This window comes from Benincasa hispida, chromosome 7, assembly GCF_027475165.1.
Source record: "Benincasa hispida cultivar pf3 chromosome 7, pf3_genome.v1.1, whole genome shotgun sequence".
Lineage (NCBI taxonomy): Eukaryota > Viridiplantae > Streptophyta > Magnoliopsida > Cucurbitales > Cucurbitaceae > Benincasa > Benincasa hispida.
In genome coordinates, this window is record NC_143484.1 from 49,506,766 (window position 1) to 49,534,145 (window position 27,380).

Sequence of the window (27,380 nt, forward strand, 5' to 3'; positions counted from 1 at the left end):
TGAGAATGTGGGGACCCTTGTTCAAAACCTGGATTCAATACTTGAGAGAACAACCTTTCTCCTATCCCTAAATCGGTAGGCGTGAACTCCGTCTTGCACCCTATGTCTTCAGCTATCTATTAGGTCTTATCCATGAAATGAGAGTCTTATTGAGCCAGCGCTATTTAGTCAACCCTTACCTATGCAAATCTAAGAGTAATCTCGAATAAACAGGAGTTCATAGTTTGCTCATGATTAAAATCGAGTTACCTCGATCATCTAGGTGAAATAGTCAATCTTATACAATAAACAACATTATAAAGTAAGAGTGACTCATTTCTTGGTCCAATTTTATCCAAACTCATTGCATAGGACACCTCCACTTCTCATGTCATAACATGTACGAATTAGGATCACATCGTATGTAGCACTTGACAACTCTTTGTAACAACTACAAAGTAGACCGCATCCAATGGTGTTACCAGAATAAGGTACCCAACCTTATTCATGTACAATAGATCATTTTGACTATTTACTCGAACTTGATCCACTCTTATGTCTCTACATAAAGTTAAAGTACTCATGCAATAGCCATGGGTCTTAATTTATTAGATTTAGCCTTTCAAACAATTTATAACATCAATAATAAGTATATTGATTATAGAAAATGTTTATCATTTTACAAACTGCGAGTTTTAGGACATAAAACCCAACCCCAAGGTGTATCCAAGCAAAGTTACAAGGCATTCTCCAAGGTGGAAGGATGACGCTCCAAGCTTTGATCTCAAAATATCTATTCATGTTTATTTAACAATAGATAGACTTGATTTATTTATTTTTACAATAGATAGACTTTTCTTTGACAATGATGGCTTTTTTTTATTTTTATTTTTTAGAATAGATAGGATTTTATTTGATAGTGATTGTTATGCTTATGATTTTCTTGGGAATTAGTGTTATTTTACAATATATTTTTATTTCAAAATGCATATGAATCTTTCAGAAATGAGATTGATATAGTTACAACGTTCAATTTATTTCAATGTTCTTCAACAGGTTGTTTAGTGTTCTCAATAGGTTGTTCGGTTGTTCAAACTTTAGACACAGCTACACAGCTTCTATCACTGATAGTATGGTATCGGTAATAGACATGCTATCAGTGATAAAAGCTATCATTAATAGCTTTTCTTTATCATTAATGCCAAAATACTTATCTTTTAGTATAGTTACTTTTGTTGAAAAAATTTCTTGGCGAGAGAATACATTTGTTTCATTTAAATATTCAGATAGTTAAAGTAGATGAAATAAATTCTTCACTTAAAAAATTAAACACTTAAGATCAGTGATAGACGGTATCACTGACAGAATGATATCATTGATAGAAGCTATCACTGATAGCTTGGTATTAATTACAGAAGCTATCATTATAGAGATATATCTAAGTTTCTTTCTTTCCTGTGGCTAAAGCAAAACGAAAGCATCATAAACAAAAGCATCATATTGGCTAAAGATTATAGATATATCAACAACAAAGTCTGTTTCATTAGTAAAAAAATAAGCTCTCTCACTACCTAATAGATAAATTGACAAACATCAGTAACAAGTTGATGATAAATTGATGACAAACATCAGTAACAAGTTGTCTCACTATCTAATGGATAAATTGATGACAAACATCAGCAACAAGCTGTCCCACTATCTAATGAATAAACTGATGATAAACATAAGCTATTATCTAATGGATAAATTGATGACAAACATCAACTGTCTCACTATCATTGATAAACTGATGACAAACATTAGTAACAAAACAAGCTTCTTCACTAAACAACTGGTGACAATTGCATGTCCTACAATTATGGTCGCGACAATGGCATCAGCTGCACTTGAGCTGCTTTTCTTTTCACCAATTGACAATTTCTTTATTTTTGTGGTCATTCAGCTGGACATTTAACTATTGGAGGTAATACATTCACACCAACATTAACATATCTCCAGTCAATGATTTCCAATAGGATAAACTGATCATTTATAGGTTGATAACAGTGTATTGAAAAAATAATAATCCAACACAAAAGCATATATATCTAGCTCATGAATAACAGCACAAGCATGAGTACATGGAATCTCCACCAAATCCCAAATATGACAACTGCACGATTTAAAGGCCAAATTTACCACAAAATGATTGTCTCCATCAACTACTTTATATTCTTTATTGTTAATAGGATCAACCTGAAAAACAAAATAATCAAGAAAATTTAATCAACTAGGTGAACTAATGGCATGTCACTGAAAACTAAAATATAAATGAAAATGTAAGTGATACTATCCCTATTTGATGAAATGTTGTCAAGCTATCAGCGAAAACAAAAAATATCAATGATTTTAAGCTATCAGTGATTGCTTCTATCACTGATAACATATTATCAATGACATAAGCTATCACTGATAACATGTTATCAACGACAGAAGCTATCACTGATAAATTGAAATTAGTGATATCTTCTATTGGCTAAGGTATTTCTGCCTTGAAGATTCTTGACTGACCGTGTTGCTCTCACAACTCAGACTCTGCCCAACTAATCAAAACGGTCTTCATGGATAATGTTGACTGACCTTTTTCATAAATCCAATTTTGAAGTATTTCTCTAATGGAATCAAGTAATGATGCAACAGAAAACTTCCTAGGCTCTTTCAAAATATTATTCAAGCACTTTGAAATATTTGTAGTCATCATATGATTTCTTCTTCTCCTAGAATGTGTACGTGCCCACTTCTCAAAACCAACTTTACTGAGATATTCCCGAATAGTAGGATATATCGATTCCATCTATTTCATATAAAACTCGAACTTATCAATTGTATAAGCTTTTGCATAACTATAATATATGTCATCAATCTTATAAATCAACTTCATATTTTGCAAAAGGTGTCGTAGACAAACATAATACTCAACATTTAGAAAAACATTCATACCTTTTGGAATGCTAAAATGTCAATCGGAGATAATGACTAATCATTCTCATTCACCAAAACTTTTCTTTAGATTCTCAAAAAACCATCTCCATAATGCATCATTTTCAGAGTAAAAAATATTAAAAGCAATAGGAAAAATCTGATAGACACCGTTAATTGTTGAAGTCATCAAAAGACTCCTAGCATATTTACATTTCAACGTGCCATCAACCGATATATTAGGACAATGCTTCCAACCCTCAATTGACGCTCTAATAGCCATATAACAATACTTAAAATACCCATTTATGTCAGCTTCACAAGTAGTGAATGTACCTAAAATAAGATAAACATGAAAATAAACAAGTAAGCCAGATCACAAAATGTATATAATTGATTGATGCCTATCAATGATAGCTTCTATCACTGGTTGGAGTCTATCACCAATAGCTTCCATCTTTCCATATTATCAGTGATGGAAGCTATCAGTGATAGAAGCCATCACTGATATATCATACAACCCGTTAATAAGTTGGAAAAAAAACCCCTTGATTCCTTTCTTTTAACTTCGTAAAAAACTTTGGAATCAAAGCATATACTTTGTGTGCATCGCCTTTCAAAGACTTTATTATTTGCTCTTTTGTCCTCCATGATTTATAGTAGCTAATATTTACTCCAAATTTCTTACTAACTTTATTTAAAATACCACTAGAATTTGAGATATGAGAAGAACTAAATCTAAAATCATTTTTCAAACATTCAGCTATAAGAACGAGGAATCTTGCTTGTGAGAAGTTTGAATACTTTTTATAAAACAGTCATGAATATCAATAAACTTCCTAAGCATCCATAAAACACTGCACTTGTAACGGGATGCCCTCACATACCATTGACAACCATCTTGAACACATCGAAACACAATTGCTCTTAAATTTGACGTTACGGTTTTAAATTCAAATATCTTCTTGATTGCTATCAAGTAAAAACAATTTGATAAAATCTCTTTACTAGCAAACATATCTTTTTCTTTCAAATCACGAGCAATATGTATATCCATAATCACTTGAAAATCGTCATCATCAATCATAAGTGTAAAAGAAGGAACAACAGACAATTAATTCTCAGCTCCACTAGAAGCTTCACTGGAAATGGAAGGAACTCATATTGAAGGAGATCCTTGAGTGGAAGCGAATCGTCCGAATTTCATTTTTTATTGAAAACTAAATTCACAGTAAACATCAAAATCAATAACCACCCAATAAGGTGATTGGAGAAAAAATAGGATAGTTATTATTCAAAAATAATAAAATAATATAAATAAATATGATAACTAACTTATCATATTATATTTATACTAAACTATAAGTTATATCAAATATAACATATAACCTATAGTTTTAATATTGTATCATATACAATATAAACTATAGTTTATTTTCTCTATTTTATGACATTTAATATAAATCATATTTATATTAAATTTAACAACTATGAATTTCATTCATAGAAGATTCATAGAAAACACATTTGAATCTCATTCAAATATTTATTTCCTCCAATTAAACTATAATGTATTGTATACATTATAACAATTATATTATATATAATTAAATTCCCTCTTCTTAATTTGAACAATTCAAATTAATCCGAAAATTGATTCTCAACTAAATCCTTTTGAGCTACCAAGTGAACCTTATGGACCAGTAGTTGGAAGCTTCATCGGTACGTAAATAATTAATTAAACTCTTTAATTACATTATCCACCATCCGTTAACTGTCGGGCACTCTATTAAAGACCAACAACTGCACTCTTCGCACTACAGATATATTGCTATGTCCATTGGATATAACCAATTAACAGTATGATGACTCTTCATAAATTGCTTGTAAGTACAGCTAGGCCAAGTTACCGTTTTGCCCCTGTAGTTGCATCTAACTCATTAAGTACCACTGATTTCTCTAATAAACAATAAATCATAGTCCTACTATGACTAAACCCCTCTTGGGCCAGGAGAGGGTGTGGCGCCACATTGTTCAAGACTCGGAATCAACCCTTAAGGGATCAATTTATCTACTTACTTCTTCTTTGGAGAAATAGTGAATTTCATCTTGGGTAGCTGTGTTCCCAATTTCCCAATTAGACGAATTTCCAAAATGGTAGGCTTGTTGAGTCGGCGATCTAGCCACTATCACCATACAAATCAAAGAACCGCCATCATAGGCAGGAGTTCACAACTCACTTAGGATTGAGGTCATGTTATCTATGGTCATCTTGGTGAAATATAAGTTTCTATTATGAACGACGTTATATAATGAGACTAAACATTTTGTGGTTCAGTCTTATACAAACTCCTTAGTATAGAATATCCCTGCTCGCATGTCTAATATATGAATAATCATGATCAAATCATTTATAGCACTTTACAACAATTGTAACACATACAAAGCGGGCCATACTCGTAGTGTCACAAGGATAAGGTACCCAACTTTATCCATATACTACAAACCATTTAGGTTATCACTTAAACATGATCCACCTGTATGTTTCCACATACATATTTAAGTTACAACGATAACCTTGGATGTTAGTTAATTGGCTTGTAGTTAATGCAACTAAAATATCACATATTTTATAAACAAAATGAATAAAAATATCATATATTATTAATCACATAAGAGTTTGTTCATATAAAGTTTACAAATTATGGGACCCTACAAGATTTAGGGTATCAACCCCAATAGAAACAACATTAGAAGACACTTCCAAACATGAATTAGTAATATGAGCAAGCAAAGAATGTCTTGTATTGTGTTCCTTAACTAAAACTAAAAACCAAGCTACATCCTTATCATCACGAATTTCAACTACATTTTGAACCTCACTCCTAATAAAATCTAATAAAGTTGAAAGTTTTATAGAAGAAGGAGATGCATTCAAACAAATATCCTTCACTATTAAACCCACAAAATCGTCAAAAACCATTATATCGTTTACTAAAATTCTAGTAGATTTGTAATTCACATAACAATGTTTTTCATTCCATATTCCATTATGAAAATAACTATTGGAATAACTATGTTCTAAAATTCCCGCGAAAGTAAAACGAAAGCTCTTGAATAACAATATCAATAGGTTCTAATATCTATCAAAAGCAAATATAAACCTATCACTATCATTGATACCAATCTATAACTAGGCATGTCTTTCAATGGATATCAACAAGAAACAATAAATACATAAAAAATGATAGCAGTCACATATATTCTATAAGTGATAGTCACTATCAATGATAGCCAATTGATATATTTTGATTGATGAAAGTAACTTCTAAACCCTAAGTTAATACAGTGAAAATTGCATAAAATCATAAATGACAAACAAAAAGACAAGGTAGTCGTAATATCAAACATCAAAATAGACATGTTTCTACAAATATTATACAATTTAAAAAAAAATATCAAAGAAAAGAGTTAAGAATGAAAACTTCAAAATAATTAAAGAAAAGAGTGAAGAATGCAAGCCCTAACTTAATTAATTGATCAAAACTCAAAATATCAAAGAAAAATTGAACAACACAATGAAGAAAGCAAAACTGAATGAAAGCACAACAAACTTCCCTCATAATCCACTTTGTTATCAATGAGCTGAACTAATCATTAGGTTCTTAAGAAAAAGAGAAAGAAGAGAGTAAATGAGCTGAAGAAATTGAAAAAGAAAACAAAAAACAAAATCGAGAAAAAGAACACTCAAAGTAAAATAACTCACAGTCGAAGATGCAATAGGGAAAATGAAAACAAACCCATGAATTGAATTGGCGAGCTTCACGATTTCGAATAGAGAGCTTCAAACTTTTGAATTCATTGAACGTTTCTACACCTGAATCGAAGATGCACTTCTGAAAACAACGAGATCAAAAATGTAGAAAAGGAAAATTAATAAAGGGAAAAAGAGGGTAAGGAATATTTAAAAAACTAATACCTTGACCAGTCAACAGTTGCTATATTAGCAAATATTCCAAACGTGGAATATAGGATAATTTTTTTTCCTATTTGTATTATTTGATACAAATTTCCTATTATATATGGTAAAAATTATAAATATATATACCAACAAATTATATATTAAATAAATGTTTATAAGAATATTTTAAAAGAAAAACATTTCATGCTAATCTTGTGTTTAATTTTACTGTGATGCAATTTTTTTAAAAAACCCTTTCTTTTTCCACTATTTGCTTCTTTTTTCTTTCTATAAATTTTATATGTGTTTTTTTAAATTTAATTTTCTGTTTTTTTAAATTTTTTTTTTATATTTAGTGTTATAAGCAATTTACTATTTTTTTTTTTTAAAAAAAATTGTTTGTGATAATTTATGCTTAAAAATCGGGATGGGTTCTCGCCCCAACGAGGAATCCTTGTCCTTGTTCTCACTCTCAATTGATAGGGATGAGGACGAAGATGGGGTGAAGCTTTCCCGTGGAGATAGGGGTAGGGAATCATTCCTCGAATCCGTCCCTTCCTGTTGCGAACCCTAATTACAAGTATTGAATGAGAAGAGTTTCGAATTACAACGCCTAAATGGATTGAAGCAAAAGATGACATCCAGAAATTAAAATTGTAATTCAGCTTATTTTTTAGTGTCTTCCTCCTACATCCAATGACATAAAAGATAAAACCATATGGTTAGATTATTTCAGCCACTTTGAATAATTTCTCTATCCTTACAAAAAAAAAAAAAAAAAAAAAATTGAAGAATGTTATACATTACAACACATGAATAAATTAAAGGATTAGTTCACGATGCAACTCTAATGTCAGTCCGAGCATAATTGAGCTAAATTATCGCATGGTTTTTCCACCACTATTAATACCTTCTTCCCGTTTAAAACAATCAGTTTTAAACCAACGGTAATTTTTTGGGGAGGGGTGTTGCTGTCATTTCGTATAAAATTTATCTCCCAGTTAATACAGTACACGTTACAAGCTTTTCCAGTTCCTCATACTCCAAGGGTCCGGCTCGCTCACCGGTAAAAGGAAAGAAAAATTTATTGCATTGTTGCCCCTTTACTTTCTATTAATTACATCTCCCTTACTCTTCTTCTAATACACGTCTAAACCCCTTTCTTCTTCCCATTCTCTCTCTCTCTCTCAGAGTTTTCTTTCAGAGCAACAATGGCGGCGTCTACTCTGCTGTCGCATTTAGCTCTATATGTCTGTTTACTCCACTTTACATGTCTTTATGCCTCTTCGAACCTAGATTTAGACGCTTTAATGGCGTTCAAAGCAGCGTCTGATAAAGGGAATAAGCTCACTACATGGAACTCTACCTCTAACCCATGTGCTTGGGATGGAGTTTCTTGCCTCAGAAACAGGGTCTCGAGGTTGGTTCTTGAGAATCTTGATCTTACAGGCTCTATCGGACCTCTTACTGCTTTGACTCAGTTACGAGTGCTGAGCCTCAAGCGGAACCGTCTCTCTGGTCCCATTCCCGATCTCTCCAACTTCAAAGCTCTCAAACTTGTGTTTCTTTCGTACAATGCATTTTCCGGTGACTTCCCGGCTTCTTTTTTGTCCCTCTTCAGGCTTTACCGTCTCGATCTCTCTCACAATAACCTGACCGGAGAGATACCGGCTTCTGTTAACCGTTTGACTCATCTTCTCACTCTCCGCCTCGAAGATAACCGGTTTTCTGGTCCCATTTTGGAACTGAACCTGCCGAATCTTCAGGACTTTAATATTTCAGCAAACCGTCTCTCCGGTGAAATCCCCAAATCGTTGTCGGTATTTCCTGAGTCCTCTTTCGGCCAGAACATGGGTTTGTGTGGATCTCCTCTTCAGAGCTGCAAGGGCATTGTCAGTAACCCGACGGAACCCGGATCCGAAGGAGCAATTGCCTCGCCCATTACACCGCCGCGGAACCTCACGGTTTCATCTTCTCCGACTTCCCTTCCCGGAGTTGCAGCCGAAACAAAGCCGGAAAATACCCACCACCACGGCACGGGAAAGATAGGTTCTCTAGCCCTAATCGCCATAATTCTCGGTGACGTTTTGGTGTTAGCGTTGGTATCGCTACTTCTCTACTGTTATTTCTGGAAAAACTCTGCTGACAAAGCCCGAGACGGGAAGGGCTCGAAGCTTCTGGAGAGCGAGAAGATTGTTTACTCTTCTAGTCCATATCCGGCTCAGGCCGGAACTGAGAGAGGCCGAATGGTGTTCTTCGAGGGAGTAAAAAGGTTCGAGCTCGAAGATTTGCTTCGAGCCTCCGCGGAAATGCTCGGTAAAGGTGGGTTCGGAACTTCGTACAAGGCGATTCTCGACGACGGCAATGTGGTGGCGGTGAAACGGCTGAAAGATGCGCAGGTTGGAGGGAAACGAGAGTTTGAGCAGCACATGGAAGTATTGGGAAGGTTGAGACATGCGAATATTGTAAGCTTGAGAGCTTACTATTTTGCGAGAGAGGAGAAGTTATTGGTATATGATTACATGCCCAATGGCAGCTTGTTCTGGCTTCTTCACGGTACTCAAAATTTTCATTTAAACCCATCATTATTTTGCCTTTTATTCTGCTGGGTTTCTTTCCATTGTGCAATTTAATTTTTATTAAACCATTTTTGTTCGTAGTCTAAGAATGTAGTTCCGCCATTGTTGAACCTCTGAAGATGGTCAAACAGACATGGATTTTATTTTCTAGGGCTAATAATTTTGTAGAAAGATAGACCAAGCGGGCGACAATTCCCAGACAAGGAAGCAATATTTATGGCCGTATCGAAAGTGTTGCATTAGTAGCAGCTTATCTGCGATTTTGGAATGGGGATTTTTAGATTTTTACTGTTCACTGATGGAGGAACAGAGTGCCATGCCCTACCAAATAAATAATTCTGTCTTTACTTTATCTGCTCTCAGTCTCCCCTTTATTTAAATTGTTTGATTTCGTTTGTTTTCCTTGAAAATGACCCAAAAGTAGAAGATGGAGATAGCCCCCATCGATTGTTTGTAGTGGTCTGCTCATTTGTCCGTTGAATAGTAATGATTTTTTTGACTGTTGGACAGGGAACAGAGGCCCTGGACGGACGCCGTTGGATTGGACGACGAGGTTGAAGATTGCCGCCGGAGCCGCTAGAGGATTGGCTTTCATTCACAATTCCTGCAAGTCCCTCAAGCTCGCACATGGCAATATTAAATCCACCAACGTTCTTTTGGACCAATCGGGAAATGCTCGAGTCTCTGATTTCGGACTGTCACTTTTCACTCCCCCTTCCACTCCTCGATCCAACGGCTACCGAGCGCCGGAGTGCGGTGAGGGCCGGAAACTGACACAGAAATCCGACGTGTATTCGTTTGGGGTTCTTCTCCTTGAGTTGCTGACCGGAAAGTGCCCCTCCGTTGTGGAAAATGGCGGGCCGGGAGGCGGTGGATACGGTAGCGTGTTGGATTTGCCACGATGGGTTCAATCGGTGGTGCGAGAGGAGTGGACGGCGGAGGTTTTTGATTTGGAGCTGATGAGATACAAAGACATTGAAGAGGAAATGGTGGGGCTTCTGCAGATCGCGTTGGCTTGTACATCGGCTTTGCCAGATCAACGGCCGAAGATGAACCATGTGGTGAAGATGATCGACGAGCTCCGTGGGGTGGAGGTGTCGCCATTCCACGAGGGGTCTGACTCGGTGACGGAATCACCGTCGGTGTCAGAGGGCACTTGCGGTGGAGGAGCTAGTCAGTAAACGACGGAGAGAATGTTTAATTTGTTATTAGGAATAGTAGAGTGTGTATTGTACATTTTTATGGCCTTTTAGTTTCATTTTTGCTTTGGTTTCTAGGCATAGTGTATTCAGAATCAGACTCCATTCAAATAGGTTCTCTAAAATCATGTTTTAGTTGGGAAATAATCAGAATTAACTTTGATTAAAGAAGCATAAATATGAATCCGCAGTCGGAGTTATTTTGTAATTGTAATGAAAATGTTTAAAAGAGGAGAGAATGATGAAGATTCCTGAGTTTGATTGACTGTCATGGTAAATGGCAGAGGAGAAAAATGAAAGAAGGGGCCGAACATATTTGTGGGTTGTGGAGCTTTGTTAACTACTCTTCGTATTGGGGGTGGTTTAGGGCCGATCCGAAGAGATGGCCCAAAAATTGACTCTTTCAAACATTCTCTACTACCAAAAGTTGACTGTGGGAGTTCAATGATGAATGTGTGCGAGTAAATTTCAAGCTCATAGTTTCAATTTAAATTGATTATTTGAGAGTAAAGATTTTAAGGGCCAATTTGGTTTGAATGTAAACTTTTTGGGCATGCATTAGTTATTCTAAATAGGCCATGAATTGTATTTAAAGCCCGTTTGGGATTGATTTTTGAGTGAGTATAAGTGATTTTGCAGCAATTCTACTTGTATATTAATTTTTAAAGAATCATTTCTTTTTTTAAAAAAAAAATAATTAATTAATTACTTCTATGAGCAAAATCACGTAATTTCTAGCTTATTAGAATAGATTTCCTAAAAATCTGCAACCTCCCTTGACCAACTTTAAAACTCTCGATTTTATACTCTAAAAATATGCATCTACTCAAACTTTGGTTGTATGAGATAATCTTCAACTTTTGTTACTTTATAAGGGCATTTGGAATAAGGAATTCATTATTATAGCACTAGGTTATTATAATTGGGTTATAATAATGTGTGTGGGTATAGGTTATTTTAGTTTGGGTTATAATAATATGTATTTGAGATGTAAATTATTTTAGTTTGAGAATAAAATAATAAGCACTGTAGCAATGAATAAAAAAATGATCGAATGTAAAATAGTAAAAACGGTAACAAATTAAGATTTTGAAATAATTGGAGAATACAAAGTAGTATTTACTATAGTAAGAGTGAGAGGTAGTTATTAGTCTTAGGATAATTTTCCTGAATCACATCTCTTTTATTTTTAGAGTCTGAAAAAAAAACAAAAAACAAAAATCGTAAGAGGTCTATATAAAATATTACACAAGCATATAAAAAAATGATAAAAGTAATCCACATAGTGAGAGAAATTGGAATGTTCATAATTATTATTTCAATAAAAAATAGAGAAATACTTCAAAATTCTTGTAATGAATCACAATAATATTATTATTTTCACATTCATAAATTTAAAAGTAAAATATCATGTTGTTACAAATTTGATGATAACAAAATTTACCTAATGAACTTTTATTTTCTTATTATATATCTTTATTATAATTGAAAAATATTTGGTTGGATATTATATACTATAATAATGACTTCTTCTAATATTTTATAATACAAAAGAAATAATTATTAAATTATTGTAAAAGTATTTAAAACAATAATATGTCTACATTGTCAGTATAATTAAGCAACAATAAAAAGGTGATCCTAAGGTGTAGATGAAAGTTTGTCATTACCAACGGCAAGGATATTTTACTTTTCTGTGTGAATGATTAAGGGTGTTAATCAAACTTTTGAAAGGGGTATTTTTGAAATGAGGCAATATTTTTTAACTTGTTTTTTATAGTTAAGGGTGTTAAAAATTCGTGATTATTTTTTAAACAAAATACTCACCATTTCCATTCAAAACTAATCGTAAGAGATATTTTTGAAAGTTTAAGAACATTATCAGAAATTTTGAAAGTTCGAGATATTTTCAAAATAGTATACAAAGTTCATGAATATTTTTCATAATTTAGGTTCGGTTTGATAACCATTTTTTTTTGTTTTTGTTTTTGAAGCTTAAGTCTATAGATATTAGTTCTATCTTTAGATTTCTTCTTTTGTTATTTACTTTTCACCAATGGTTTAAAAAATAAAGCCAAATTTTGAAAACTAAAAAAAATAGATTTCGAAAAGTTGTTTTTGGAATTTGGTTAATGATTCAACCATTGTACTTAAGAAAGATGTAAATCATTGTAAAAAATGTGGATTAAATAGATTTAATTTTAAAAAACAAAAACAAAAAATCCGAATAGTTACAAAATGGGGCCTAAAATTTTTTCCTCATACAAATAACTCATTCACTGGAGAGACATTTTAAATTATATTGTCCAACATATATTTTATTGACATTTTTCTATTAATGGTATACATTATAAAATAGAAGTCTATCGTACAAATTCATATCAGTTGAAATATTTTGTCTCCACATTTGATACCAACATTATAATCCCTATCTTTTATTTTTCTAGTACAACGTATGATATTTACTCGCCATATAAATTGATGTATGGTGTATCATGCACATAATCAGTCACAAATTAATTTGTTTAAAATAGTGAGGTCTCATATAACTTGTTCAAAGGAGGTAGTTTAGGTTAGTTTGGTATTGCACATAATTATTAAAAACTAAATTCAACATTAGTTTAGAACCAAAGTACTCATAACTTATGTTATGCTCCAAATAATTTCTTATTCAACAAAATCAGATTGTGTTATCTCAATTGATAACCCACTAATTAATTTATAGTATTTATACTTTTAGATTCCTAATTTCATTTATTTAATTCCAACATGCCATATTTTTTCAATTATTTAAGATGAAATGAAATTGCGCATATTTCAGTCAAGATTCGCCACGTCTCTAGGCCAATTATATACAAATCCGAGTGGAGAAAATGTGTAGTTTACTCATTATTAATCATTAAATTTTAGATTAGCAAATGTAAAATATGCAAAATATTAAATGGAAAATCAAAAAATAATAAAATAAATAAATGGGACACAAAAGAAAATGGCATGGGCTTTTTTCCAATACTGCATGGGCGTTGAGGATGTTTTTCTAAGTTTCTAACACACGTTTATATTTTTTAACTTTCATTTTAAAATAAAACTTTATATAGATTATTAATTGATGGGTCTTTTATATATCCATGTACTTAACCCAACAAATTAGTTTTAACATTACCTCATTTACAACTTATATATCGAGTTTAATGAAAGTGAATAGAATGAAATCAAATCTTCAATCTTACGTAAAATAATAACTTAATAAAAGTTTACTTTATTAATTATGTTTAAAGCAACTACAAATTGTCTTTGAATTATATGCTTGTTCCAAATTGATTAGAGTTTGTTTGGTTTGCAATCCGATTTTGTTTTATGTTTTCAGATTTATTAAATTCAACGAATATATATTTATTATTTGACAGATAATCCAAACTCTGTTTTTGAAAATCGTTTTCGGGTTCAGTGATCTGAACGGTGCAAATTTTGAAAACAATATTTTTGTTTTTTCGTTATATTCAGAATATGAATTTTAAAATTTAAAATGCATAATTATAGTAAATAAAGATAAAAATATGAAACATAGTATGTCATGTTATAATCACAATTTATTATTTTTTTAAAATTAAAATATGTATTTTAAATTAAATCGGGTTAAATTCCAAGGTTCCTAGGATTTGGATAAAGTTAAAAGTTAGTGCACATATGATTTTAAAATTTAGAATTGAGTTTCTTGGTAGTTCGTGTAGTTTGTTAAATCCTTCTAATTAGCCTCTACAATAGCGACTATTTATTAGGAAACTTTTATCAAACTAAATTCTAATTATAAATCATAAGATTTAAATTTTAACTTACTCCAAATCATAGATATCAAAATTTCATTTTTTTCCCCTATAAATTATATAATATTGCAAAAAAATAGTTATACAATTTTTTTAAACATAAAACATGTTCATAAATAAATTAACAAAAATTTATTGACAACTAATATTTAGTAGGTAACTATAATTAGTTTGAAATTGTTTAGATTAGAATTCAATTTCTGAATTTTACTGCCAAACACATATATGAAAACCTAAAATAAACTCTGTTTTTCATTTAATATCTTATTTTTAAATTTCTGTTTTCAAATTCTTCATTAAATAGGTTCTTACTCATATGTAATATTTAGCATAATTGAAAATGGTAGGGGTTGTATATTAATTTTACTAACTTTTGGAGAGTTTCAATTTTAACCTCAATATTTTATTAAATAGAGATCAAATTGAAAGTAATTACAATTAGATTTTTGAATGATGTATAATCAAGGCTGGGGCTACAATTTTTAGTCCATACATACTTTTCAAATGGTGTATATAATAGGTTATTGAGTCCTAGAAAATGTTTAACGAGTCCTTAAATTTATAATTGTGTGCTTAATAATCTTTCAAACTTAAATTTTTTGTAATAAATTTCTAAAATTTGTGTCTAATAAAGTCTCTAAACATATATTAAAATTTTCAATTCCACGTTTCATAGATTATTGACATATTTGATTTTTTTAATAAAAAGACCAAATTTATTAGAAAAAAAATAAAATTTATAACTAATAAGATGTTAAACTTATAATATTGGTTTAATAAATCCGTAAAGTTCGGAATTTTTTTAATTAAGTTAATAATTTTTTAAATGTAAAATTAAAAGTTTAAACACATTCACCGCGATCAACATTTTTCCGTTTTGTTTTTGTTTTTTATTTTTTATTTTTTATTTTTTTCCTTCTTCTGAGATTTGAAGTATACGGTTAGAATATTTGGACTATATATGGATCAGGAGACAATTCGATAGGTTAATTATTTTGTTTTTATTACAAGGATTAAAAATTCCTTTAAAATTCATCAGTGAAATGAAACATGAAATGATTTTAGTAAAAAATTAAGACTTTGTTTGGTAACCATTTTGATTTTTGGTTTTTGATTTTTTTTTAATTTCTATTTTTAAATTTATACTTTCTAAACATAAAAACCATATATGTTTGGTAACTGATTTTTATTTTTTATTTTTGAAAAACAAAAAACAACAGCTTTGTTTGGTAATTGTTTTATATTTTCAGTTTTCAGTTTTTTTCCTAATTGAGAAAAAAATGATTTGACAATCACTTTTTATTTTTGTTTATATATAACGAGTAGTAAACTAATTTTATAACATTATTTCATCTAATTATAAATAAGCGCCAGAACTCGTTCAAAATTTTTAATTGTAACCACCCCATCAACTAAAGTAAAAATGACCTATATACTTTTCACTAATCAATTGAAGGACAAATAATAGAAGAAACATGTCTAAGAGGCACAAATAGATAATAAATTGAAAATTGAAAAAATGACACAAATATTCATTATATTTAACAATATCCTTCGTGTTATTTAAAATTTCTAAGCATTGATCTAATTCTTCATCAACATAATCTTTTGGTTTTGCTCATACTACTTTGACCAAAACCTTCACTGTTTGTAGGAACATCATTCATAGTTTTAGTTTTATCTTCAGAATTATAAGATGGAACTTTTTTTTATTGATGAGCATAAGATCCTATTGCCATTGTATCTTCGTAAATCCTCATCAACTTCTCATAATATAATGTGGACAACCACTCCTTTTAAACTTTTTAGGGCTCTTGTTAACCTATTAAATTTAATACTCCATTATTAAATAGTAACAAATAATAACAATATCAAAAAATTAATATAAAGTGTAATACCTTAACAAGAAGGGGAAAACTAACATTGTAAAGTTAAATTATAAAAAAATGTCCATGAAGTTTACACTTTCTAAAAAAAAAATGTCCTTGAAGTTTCAAAAATACCCTTAAATGTTAAAAAGAAAGTTATAAAAAAATACCACTGCCGTTAGTTTTAGATGGAAACCGTTAAAGTTTTGTTTCAAAATACCCCAGAATTGTCAAAATGTTTAAAAAATATCTTTAACTTTATAAAAGTTAAAAAATATCTCATTTGGTAGTAATTGAACAAAAACCGTTAATTCTTTGAATGACTTAAAAATAAAATAAAAAAAATAAAAAATGCTCGTAGTGATCAATTTGTTTGAAGTTTTCTTAAATTTGAAAAGAACTAATTTGAAATTATAGATATCCTCATTTTTTTTTTCAAATAGATACTCTTATATTTCTCTTGATTTTCCAATTTTTAGTTTACTCCAATTTTCTCAACAACCAAAATAAAAAAACAAAATTTTAAGTTAAAACATAAAATATCACAAAAGTTCACAAAATTCTAAAATTAAAATATCCTCTTGAAACATACAAAAACGATAAATAGTCAAATAAAAAATATTTGACTATTTAAGTACTCTCATATTTCTTTAAAATTTCCAATTCTTAGCCTACATCAATTTTCTCAACAATCAAAACATACCAAAACGCTGTGATACTGAAGCAAATTGGGAGGAGTGTGTCTTCATGCACACGTATCAAATGGAGAGTGTTGCGGCATTGTTGGACAACATTACAACGCTTGCCTAGCAGACTGTCTCTATGAATGGCGCAAAGGACAAGTGTTGTAACGTTTGTGCAATGTTGTGCCTCCCCTTGCTCGATAAGCTATCTAAGAACTAAAATAAATATTAAATTCCTAAGGACCAACACGATTTAGGCTGATATTTTTTTATTTGACTTTTTATTGTTTTGGTATATTTTAAGAAAAGATTTTGATTTTGGAATTTTGTGAAATCCGGTGGTATTTTATGTTTTAACATAAAATTTTGGTTTTTGAGAAAATTGGTGTAAGCTAAGAATTGAAAAATTAAAATAAATATGAGAGTATCTATATGAAAAGAACGAAGATATCTATATAATTTATTTTAAAATTAGTTTTTTCAAAATTAAGAAAATTTCAAACAAATTAATTAATTGAAGCATTTATTATTATTATTATTATTTTTAATTTTTAAATTCATTTTTGTCACGAGAAATTAATGGTTTTTGTTCAATTACTATCTATCGAGGTATTTTTGAACTTTTATTAAATTAAAGGTATTTTTAAAATGTTTTGAAAATTCATAGATATTTTTAAAATAAAACTTTAACCTTTTCATTTAAAACCAACGGTAAGACTATTTTTGAAATCTATTAAAAGTTGGAGGGTATTTTTTAAATTTCAAACATATTTTTTATACGAAATGTAAAGAACATGTTTTATAATTTAACCAAAATGTAATTATAACAAACAGAATACGAATCTCCAAAAGGCCGCATAAAGCACGAAACGTGCTGGGCTCGCGTCTTCTCTACTTTTTTTGCATGACCAACCCGATGGTCGCACCGTCGCTTATTGGTTTCCGCCGCCGCCGCCGCCGACACCACCACTTACGAAACAAAATTCACTGCGCCAATGTTTTTTCAAATACCTTTATTTTTAATCGGCACTCCAAGTCTGCGAACATCGTCATGATTCCAATTTATAGCATATTTACTACTCCATAACCGGAATAATCCATGGACTTTGGTTAGGCCAAGCCTTTATTTGTTTGGTGGATGCTTTAGATAGATTATTAAGGACTTAGATTTGTCGTGAACGATGAGGTTAGAGACGCATAACTGCAAATCTTTGGTCAGTGGTTGACACGTAGGACACCACCACTACGAGCCTCCGCTTTCCTTTCCCTCTGCTACGAAAACAAACCACCGTAATATTCCACGGCGAAACCACATCAAAGTTGCTACCCATTGAATTTATAGCTTTTGGAGCTGCAGAAACGGCCATACAAACAATCCTCTCAGAATCTCAACTCATTGATGTTAACCACGATTACGCCCATTCATAATACCCACGGTTGTGGAGCTGTTGCCGCTATGGCTGCTGCTTCTCCGGTGAACTCCTCAATGGAATCATCTTCCACAATCGTCGCCTTGGAATCTCCTATTCTCATCTTTCTCTTCTTTCACAAGGCTATACGTGCCGAGCTTGATCACTTCCATCGCGACGCCATCGAATTCGCTACTAACCACCAAACTGCTGGGGATATTCGGCCGTTGTTGCAGCGCTATCACTTCCTTCGAGCTGTTTATAAGCATCACTGCAACGCTGAGGACGAGGTTTCTTTTCTCTTCTGTTTCTTAGTTTTCTCTTGTTTAGATTTCACGTTTCCTTGTTAAATACTAACCTCAACTCAAATGCATTTGACATTGTAGGTCATCTTCCCGGCGCTAGATCTACGAGTGAAAAATGTGGCTACTACTTATTTCCTTGAACATGAAGGTGAAAGTGTTCTGTTTTGCCAATTGTTCGAGCTTCTGAATTCAAATGCGTGGGAAGAAGGGAGCTATAAGAGGGAGTTGGCATCTCGTGTCAGAGCTCTTCAGATATCAATATGCCAACATATGTTCAAGGAAGAGGAACAGGTAATTGTTTTGATGTGACTATGATAGCTTAAACTAATTTTAATTCTAGGTATTTTGATTGGATATAAGAACAAGAAATTTGGAAGGACGAGCTAAAACTTCTTCTTTCATTCCCCCTTACCTATGGAGGTTTAAAGAGCCAAACTGTTTTGGATAATCAAGTGTTTAATATTTACGTCAGTGAGAATCTTCCGTGCCTGATGATACGAATATATGGTGGAAGCCAAATAGAAGAGCTAAAAAGTACTATGATCCAATATAAAGGTCTTTAGTATATAAGAAAATAAAATTCTGGATAGGAGTAAAAATCTCGACAGCAGGGCAGGGTTAACTTCACACTTAGCATCTCTGTATAGACGACCATTAAATTGCTTGACATGTTGTTTGAAATTTAAATCGGTAAAAAAAGTATTTCAGCTGACAATATGAGCTTCTTTGCAAATTTGCAGGTATTCCCATTACTTACCGAGAAGTTTTCTTTTGAAGAACAGGCAGCACTGGTATGGAAATTTCTTTGTAGTATACCTATTAATATGCTGGAAGTCTTTCTTCCGTGGCTTTCTTCCTCTATATCTCCAGATGAGCATCAGATTATGTGCAAATGCTTGAGCAAAATTATCCCTGAGCAAAAGCTTCTTCAGAAGGTCAGAGCCTTGTCTAGTTTAAATATCATTTCAGAGGAAATTTTCCGAAGAAATGAGAGCTAATTTAAATTTGTTTGAAGTGAAGATAATATTTTCCTGGATGGAGGGTGCAAGAAAGGCTCGTGCCAACCAAAGTTCGTATGACGACAGTTTAGAGTTTCAATGTCTAGGCTTTCAGGTCCATGATCTTATATGTATGCCAGAGAAGGGGAATGACACTTCTGAATCAACGAGAATTGGTAAAAGGAAATACGTGGAGCAAAGTAATTTTACCTATTCTACTGTTTCAGATGCTTGCCCCATCAATGAAATATTACATTGGCATAATGCTATAAAAAAAGAACTAAATAGCATCGCTGAGGCAGCTAGGGACCTAAATTTTTCTGAATTTTCTGAGTTGTCTGCACTTAAGGAGAGGCTGCAGTTTATTGCAGAAGTCTGCATCTTCCACTGGTACTAAATTCTAGCTCTGTGTTTTCTACTTTACTAAATCTTACCTTGTATAACGATGTACTTATTTTGAAAAATCATCTTCATGGAATTTTTCTTTACAACAAACAATTTCTTCAGTTGACTTCCCTTCATTTTTCACAGACCGCTTGTTTCACATGTTTTGCACTCTTAAAGATTGGCTGATCATTTAATGCAGACAAAGAAAAATGTTACTACTAATGAAGTGAACGTCACCTTTCTTTCTGGTGCAGCATTGCTGAGGATAAAGTTATATTCCCTGCTGTAGATGCTGAACTATCTTTTGCCGATCAGCATGCAGAAGAAGAGATTCAATTTGATAAGCTTAGGATCTTGATAGAAAGTATCCAAGCTGATCAAGCTAAATATTCTTCTGCTGAAATTAATAAAAAGTTAAGTTCTCATGCCGATCAAATTATCAAGACCATCCAGAAGCACTTCCATGATGAGGAAATGCATGTGAGTGGCAGTTACCTGTAACTAGATCACTGCCTTCCTAGTTCCTTGTTACATTGCTGGTATATTTATTAGATGTCCTATTTTTGCATTTTTATTCTGTCAGTGTTTCATTTTGGGAGATCACTGCCTTCCTAGTTCCTTGTTACATTTGTCTTCCTTTGATAGATTTTCTTAATTATATTGATTCTTTTAAATCTTGCTTGTACTTTTATCACTATCATCATTTTTTTTGATAGCTCTCATTTGAACTTTATTTATGTTGGAAGAAAGTTTCATTTGAAATCTTATAGTTTTCTAGTAAGTTCAAGCCCAATGTCATCTTTATGAGCTCCTGGCTTGGGTCTTTACAAGCTAAGGTTCCTAAGAGGGTGCAAGTTCCTACTTGTGTGCTCCTACGAGAGCCTCATCTAGAGCAGACGAGGGATTTGTTTATTACGTCAGAGGTGTTGCCCATGAGGACTTGGTCAAATGAGTGTTAACCATATTATCATCCTATCACTCCATCGATTATATATAGACAAATCTTTTGAAGACTTACAAGAAAGCTGGTTATACCTCATGATAACGATGATTTTGTTATGGAACACTAGAGTTCTCAAGAAAAAAGCAAAGGGAAATAACATAATACTTCTTGAAGAAAGAAATGATGTGACTACCACTTCGATTGAAGGTTACTTAATAGAATCTTTGTTGGTCATTTTAACAGAGGAGTTCCAGAATTTTCCCTTTCTTTTCCCATCATTATGCAAGACTAGGTGTCTGAGTATGCTCTTAATGTGTTTATCTGTTTTGAGACTTTTGTGCCTACATTCTGTATATTCATTTATCTTAATATTGTAAAAGATTTGCTTGACTTTTTCCATTATTCTTTAGTATTTGTCCAGCATTTATTGCTTGAAAACATTGATGAAGGACCGAGCCTTTTAACTAAATAAAATTGGACATCTAGGTTCTTCCACTTGCTCGCAAGCATTTTGGACCCCAAAGGCAGCGAGAACTTCTGTATCACAGCTTATGCATAATGCCCCTGAAATGGATAGAACGAGTTTTACCTTGGTTAGTAGAAACACTTAATGAAGAAGAAGCAAGATCTTTTCTTCAGAATATGCAAATGGCAGGTCCAGTTTTAACTTTTAGTGTATGATATATATTGATTGTTCTTAGGATAAATTTGTGTCATCAATCAAAGTATCCACTAATACACGAGTGTCTTAATTACAAGCACTTTATTTTGCAGCTCCAGTGTCGGATCATGCACTCGTTACACTATTTTCTGGTTGGGCATGCAAAGGCCATCCCAGGAGCATTTGTTTTTCTGCAAGTGCTATCGACCGTTGTCCTGAACGGATATTGACTGGAGATGAAGAATCATGCTCCTCCTTTTGTTCTGCCAGTGCAAAACATTCATGCAATCTGGCAACTGAGTGTGCCAGGTCATCCAAGGGTGGGAACGCAGTATGTAATGGAGACTTAAATGGCTGTCTTCCTTCGAAAAACCCAAGCAAAAAACTTCACTTGACTCGTGTAAAACAATCTCCTTGTGTCCCTGGGTTAGGAGTGGATCATGACAATAATTTAGGAATGAGATCTATGGCAGCAGCGAAATCACTGCGTTCTTTGTGTTTTCGTCTCTATGCTCCTTCTCTCAACTCCAGTCTTTTTAGTCTGGAAACTGATCCAATCTCTCGTGGCAGTGGTTCTAAGTCCCGACCTATTGATAACATATTTAAATTTCATAAAGCAATAAGCAAAGACTTGGAGTATTTGGATAATGAATCTGTAAATCTTGGTGCTTGCAATGATACTTTCTTTAGGCAATTTTGCGGTAGGTTTTATCTGTTGTGGGGCCTATATAAAGCTCATAGTAATGCAGAAGATGATATAGTATTTCCGGCATTGGAATCAAAAGAAGCTCTTCATAATGTGAGCCACTCTTATACATTAGACCACAAACAGGAGGAAGAGCTATTTGAAGGTATTTCTAGTGCACTTTCTAAGCTGACAGACATTCGCAGAGACTTGAAAGGGAAGAAAAAGTGTAACGCTTCAAGTGGGATGGAGTCTCATACCTCTGATTGTTGTGATACTGTGAGAATGAATATTGAGCTGGCAACAAAGCTCCAGGGCATGTGCCGATCAATTAGAGTAACACTTGGTCAACATATTTTCCGTGAGGAATCAGAATTGTTGCCGTTGTTCCATACATATTTTTCTGTGGAAGAACAGGATAAAATTGTTGGTAGAATAATTGGTACTACAGGTGCTGAGGTCCTTCAATCAATGTTGCCTTGGGTAACTTCTGCACTTACACAGGACGAGCAAAATAAGATGATGGATACATTGAAGCAGGCAACCAGAAACACAATGTTTAGTGACTGGCTAAATGAATGGTGGGAAGGACCTGCTACATCTCCACATCATGTGGAATCTGTCATTCATTTATCTGGAGGTTTGTTTTGAGCTTGAGCAGATGTCAGTCTCTGCTCTACCTCTATATTAGTCAAATATTAATTTTAGAATAAATTATGTTTGGCTTACTGGAAAGTCAATTATTGCCTAATAACACGAACAAGAAAAAACTAGAGTTTTTTGTTTACTTTTTTAATTTTACTTTTCAGGTTCTGATTCCCATGACATCTGTGACCAACAAAATGATTCGGTTTTCAAGCCGGGATGGAAAGAGATTTTTAGGATGAACGAAAATGAACTTGAATCAGAAATACGAAAGGTTGCCCAGGATTCAACCATTGACCCTAGGAGAAAAGATTATCTTATTCAGAACTTGATGACCAGGTTGTTATACTTTAGTAACTTTATCTGAACATATAGATTAATCTGCAATTAACTATTCTGATAGCTTAACGGGGGTATGTTAGTCGCTGGATAGCTTCTCAGCAAATGCTACCCCAAGCTACTACAGGCGAAACCTCAGATGCAAGAGATCTGATTGCAAGTACCCCATCATTTCGTGATCCTGAGGAACAAATTTGTGGGTGTGAGCATTATAAAAGAAATTGTAAACTGCTTGCAACGTGTTGTGGCAAGTTGTTTACTTGTAGTTTCTGTCATGATAAAGTCAGTGATCATTCAATGGACAGGTAATTACATCTACATCTTATCTGCTTGGTCGTTTGTAGATTCCAAGATGCAGTTACAATCTTTTATTTGTTTCCAGGAAGGCTTCAACTGAAATGATGTGTATGCGCTGCCTCAAAGTTCAGCCTATTGGATCTGTTTGCACAACACCATCTTGTGGTGGTCTCTCCATGGCAAAGTACTACTGCGGTATCTGCAAAGTATTTGACGATGAAAGGTGCCCATCTACCATCTGCATTCTCACTACCATGCTTCTCATTGAGTGACAAGATAATCATTCTGGTCAATTATGGGATTTAAAGGGAAAATTAAAGAGGAATTCAATAGAACTAAAATTGTTAACTGAATTATGGGTTCTGAATCTTGTAGAAGATACTTTGTTATCAGTTTGCTTATACATCGATATCAACATCATGGGTATAAATTTTTATTCAAAACTATATTTAGCGTGTTTTCAATTGTCTGCTACAATTATGATAGTCGAAAAACAGACAAAAGATTTAATACCAGAGAAAAGATTATTAATTCTTTACTTTTTGTGCCTGAAATTTCTGAGCATGCTCAAATCGACGAAGAAGTGCTAGGTTTTCTTGTTACTCTTCTCCTGTTACTTGCTTGTATGTTTTAAAAGATTGCAAGGCATATAATTAGCTTCAATCTCTTCTGTGGAAGAATTTGGGATATATTGGGAATATCAATTGGATATTAGTAAGGGCATAAGGATAATTAGCCAGAGGTGATCAGGCTCTAAATAGAGGGACTTTGAGAGATAGATTGCCCTCGTGAAAAGCTATTAAATGTAATTTTGCTTTTGATATTGCAGTACTTATATTTTGTTTTTCTTATAACTGGAATCCTAACATCTCCATTTAAATCTGTCTCTCTCTCTCTCTCACACACACAATATATATATATGAGATTGAAAAACAAGATCTTTTAGCTGTTGAAGTTTGTTCTTTGATATTTCCTTATTTGTTATTTCAGGGAAGTCTATCATTGTCCTTTCTGCAACTTATGTCGTCTAGGGAAGGGACTTGGTACTGATTTTTTCCATTGTATGACATGCAACTGTTGTTTGGCAATGAAGTTGGTTGATCACAAGTGCCAAGAGAGGGGCCTAGAAACAAATTGCCCAATCTGCTGTGATTTTTTGTTCACATCTAGTGAAAGTGTTAGAGCTCTCCCTTGTGGCCATTTCATGCATTCAGCTTGTTTCCAGGTCCTTTTCTTGGATTCTGATTTGATTATGAACTTTCAGCAAAATGTTAAATCGAAGAAACTATTTCAGTAGATAATTTTATATTTTTTTTGTTACATCATGCAGGCTTACACTTGTAGCCACTACATATGTCCAATATGTAGCAAGTCCTTGGGAGATATGACGGTATAAAAATTTCTCTCCTACAAGCGCATGATACATTCATCATTTTCTAAAGTGTGATTCATTGATGCATTTATAATTGCGCGAGCTTGTGAAATTGAATTGGATATAATTATCTGTAAAAACTGATTCTGTCTAAAAAATGAATCAATATGTAACGTTTGAAGTGTTTGCATGCCTAATTAGGAAGTATGATGTTTCTGACATGTTTGATTATTAGTTTTATTTGTAGCCCTAAATAAGCTCATCTCCATATTAGTCAAGCTGATCTGAGATTTTGTGATTCAACCACAAGACTTAACAATTCTTGTCAAGAAAATAAAAAACGCTTCATTATATCATTTCTTTCTCTTGAGATGCTATGCTCTTCAACTTACTGTCCGCATCCATCCAATGGAAATTGATTCTCTCTGCACGATTTTAACTTATTTGAAGCCAGTGAGATGCATCAGTGAGCATTGATAACAGTCACATGCATCTCTGAAAACACTTATCATGCATGTTATGTTATACAGGTATACTTTGGAATGCTTGACGCTTTACTGGCCTTGGAGGTACTTCCTGAAGAATACAGGGAACGCTGTCAGGTAAACATCACTTTTTTTTCTTACTCTTTTTAAAGTCATTATTTCACTTTCTTGTTTACCTGTTAAAGCCTCCATCCTCTCTAAAGTTCTTATTACTGACTGACTATTTCTCAGGATATATTGTGCAACGACTGCTCCAAGAAAGGGAAAGCGCGCTTCCACTGGCTCTACCATAAATGTGGAAGTTGTGGATCTTACAATACCAAGGTGATTAAGATTAGCTCAAGTTCCTGCTTAACAATGAATTAGTAAGCTTCAGTGCCTCTTGCTGTCTACTTGTTTCTTTAACCACACCCTTAAAATTGTCATGGCAAGATACAAGGACGACATTTTCTACGGTTTTCATAATAGAAAATTCAGGTACCAAGATGGAAAGATAAACGTAAATTCAAACATGACCAATGTGTTGAGGGAATTCAGGATCTTGCTGATTCTTCTAGTCTAACAGAGTCGGTTACTGTTGAAATCTGGAAAATGAAAGGATCCAAGGAATTATGATTGGGAATGAAATGGATAAATGTACATTTTTAGTTCTGATTGATAGGATTAATTTCTCATAATCATAAGCAGAATTCTTGCCTCTTTCTTTCATGGCTTTTGCTTGTCTTTATTTAAAATACCATTTTGATTCTTATATATATATATATTTTTGTCCTATTTCATTTTAGTTCTTTAATTTAATTCTTGTGCTTTTAATAAATCTAAAATTTAGTCCATTGATATATTTCATTGGCAGTACTAGAAACATTTTTTTTTCCTGAAAAACCATCAATCAATAATAAATTAATTGTACAAAGACGAAAATTGGGCATTTGAAAGTACTAAAATAGAATGAAACTCAAAGTATAAAAACGAAATGATGTTTTAACTTTCTCTTTTGTGACGATTTTACCTATTTCTTCCTTTATTTAAGGGATGATTAGGAATTGGTACTACATATAATTAGGAAAAACATAAGTTGCTTCCTTGGGAATAGCTAAGACTGTTTCTAATGATGAATACTTTGTCATCCATTCCACACAATAATTTGGTTTTATTGCTGCTTTGGTAACATCTAAGTTTGGTTCTATCATTATTACTACTTTACAAGTTTTGCAAAAAGAGAAGCCTTCTGTAGCCTTCCCTTTTGTGAAATAAAAAACTGATAAGCAGATCCCTTTTTTGAAAAAGTAAAGCTTCTTACTTTGCTTTCCATAATTGCTTTACATTTAAAGATGAAGGTCATAGTTTTATGCTTCCACTTCTCAATTCATTGAACTTTTGATGAACTTGGATCGAAAATTAGGGACTATTTAAAAAATGACTAAATATGTTGACATTTTGTATTTATTGATAGATGCCATTATATTACGTTCTTTATTGCATTTTACCATAGAGAAATTTTGTATTAATTTCAGTACGTGAAGTCTACCAATTTCATGAAAAATAATATTTAATGCAGCTCTTGTGATATTTTAATTGCACTGTCCCCACGGATTAAGATATTCATGAATCATAATCACTACCATTTGAAACTATTTTAAAAACTTGCAATGTTACTTCCATAGGCTAAAGAGATGAAAGTTACAAATTAAACCTAAGAAAATAAAACAAAAAAAAGTTAAAATATAAATTTGGTCCTTAGTCAATGTACTTCTAATAAATCTTTGAATTAGTTGTTTTTATTCATTTAAATGTTAATTTTTC

The 27,380-nt window shown here is 32.7% G+C and overlaps 2 protein-coding genes across 3 annotated transcripts; both read left to right on the forward strand.

Annotated features, from left to right (window-relative positions):
• Positions 1-7,948: 7,948 nt before the first annotated feature.
• On the forward strand, positions 7,949-10,884 carry LOC120082159 (leucine-rich repeat transmembrane protein kinase family protein). Its single transcript, XM_039037407.2, has 2 exons — positions 7,949-9,454; positions 9,988-10,884. The coding sequence occupies exons 1-2, from the start codon at positions 8,110-8,112 to the stop codon at positions 10,656-10,658; spliced, it is 2,016 nt and encodes a 671-aa protein (XP_038893335.1). The 5' UTR covers positions 7,949-8,109; the 3' UTR covers positions 10,659-10,884.
• Positions 10,885-17,953: 7,069 nt separating this feature from the next.
• On the forward strand, positions 17,954-26,285 carry LOC120081969 (zinc finger protein BRUTUS-like). Of its 2 annotated transcripts, none has more exons than XM_039037154.2 (14): positions 17,954-18,750; positions 18,847-19,056; positions 19,506-19,700; positions 19,786-20,153; positions 20,405-20,630; positions 21,580-21,748; positions 21,868-23,079; positions 23,249-23,423; positions 23,507-23,728; positions 23,806-23,943; positions 24,711-24,945; positions 25,051-25,110; positions 25,623-25,694; positions 25,809-26,285. In XM_039037154.2, exons 1-14 carry the CDS (start codon positions 18,451-18,453, stop codon positions 25,941-25,943), a joined length of 3,717 nt encoding a protein of 1,238 aa, XP_038893082.1. In that variant the 5' UTR covers positions 17,954-18,450; the 3' UTR covers positions 25,944-26,285. The 2 variants fall into 2 exon arrangements, with proteins under 2 accessions (XP_038893082.1, XP_038893083.1); XM_039037155.2 differs by lacking the exon at positions 17,954-18,750 and having other exon boundaries at positions 18,967-19,056; positions 19,506-19,556; positions 19,636-19,700.
• The last annotated feature ends 1,095 nt before the right edge of the window (positions 26,286-27,380 follow it).

What these genes read in the sequence shown, in the direction of transcription:
- LOC120082159 (XM_039037407.2), top strand. Translation starts at nt 8,110, where the DNA reads ATGGCGGCGTCTACTCTGCTGTCGCATTTAGCTCTATATGTCTGTTTA. An exon ending in CTTGTTCTGGCTTCTTCACG is followed by an intron (nt 9,455 to 9,987) that starts GTACTCAAAATT and finishes ACTGTTGGACAG; the next exon opens with GGAACAGAGGCCCTGGACGG.
- LOC120081969 (XM_039037154.2), top strand. Translation starts at nt 18,451, where the DNA reads ATGTTAACCACGATTACGCCCATTCATAATACCCACGGTTGTGGAGCT. An exon ending in TCAGAATATGCAAATGGCAG is followed by an intron (nt 21,749 to 21,867) that starts GTCCAGTTTTAA and finishes TTTATTTTGCAG; the next exon opens with CTCCAGTGTCGGATCATGCA. An exon ending in TGTCATTCATTTATCTGGAG is followed by an intron (nt 23,080 to 23,248) that starts GTTTGTTTTGAG and finishes TTTACTTTTCAG; the next exon opens with GTTCTGATTCCCATGACATC.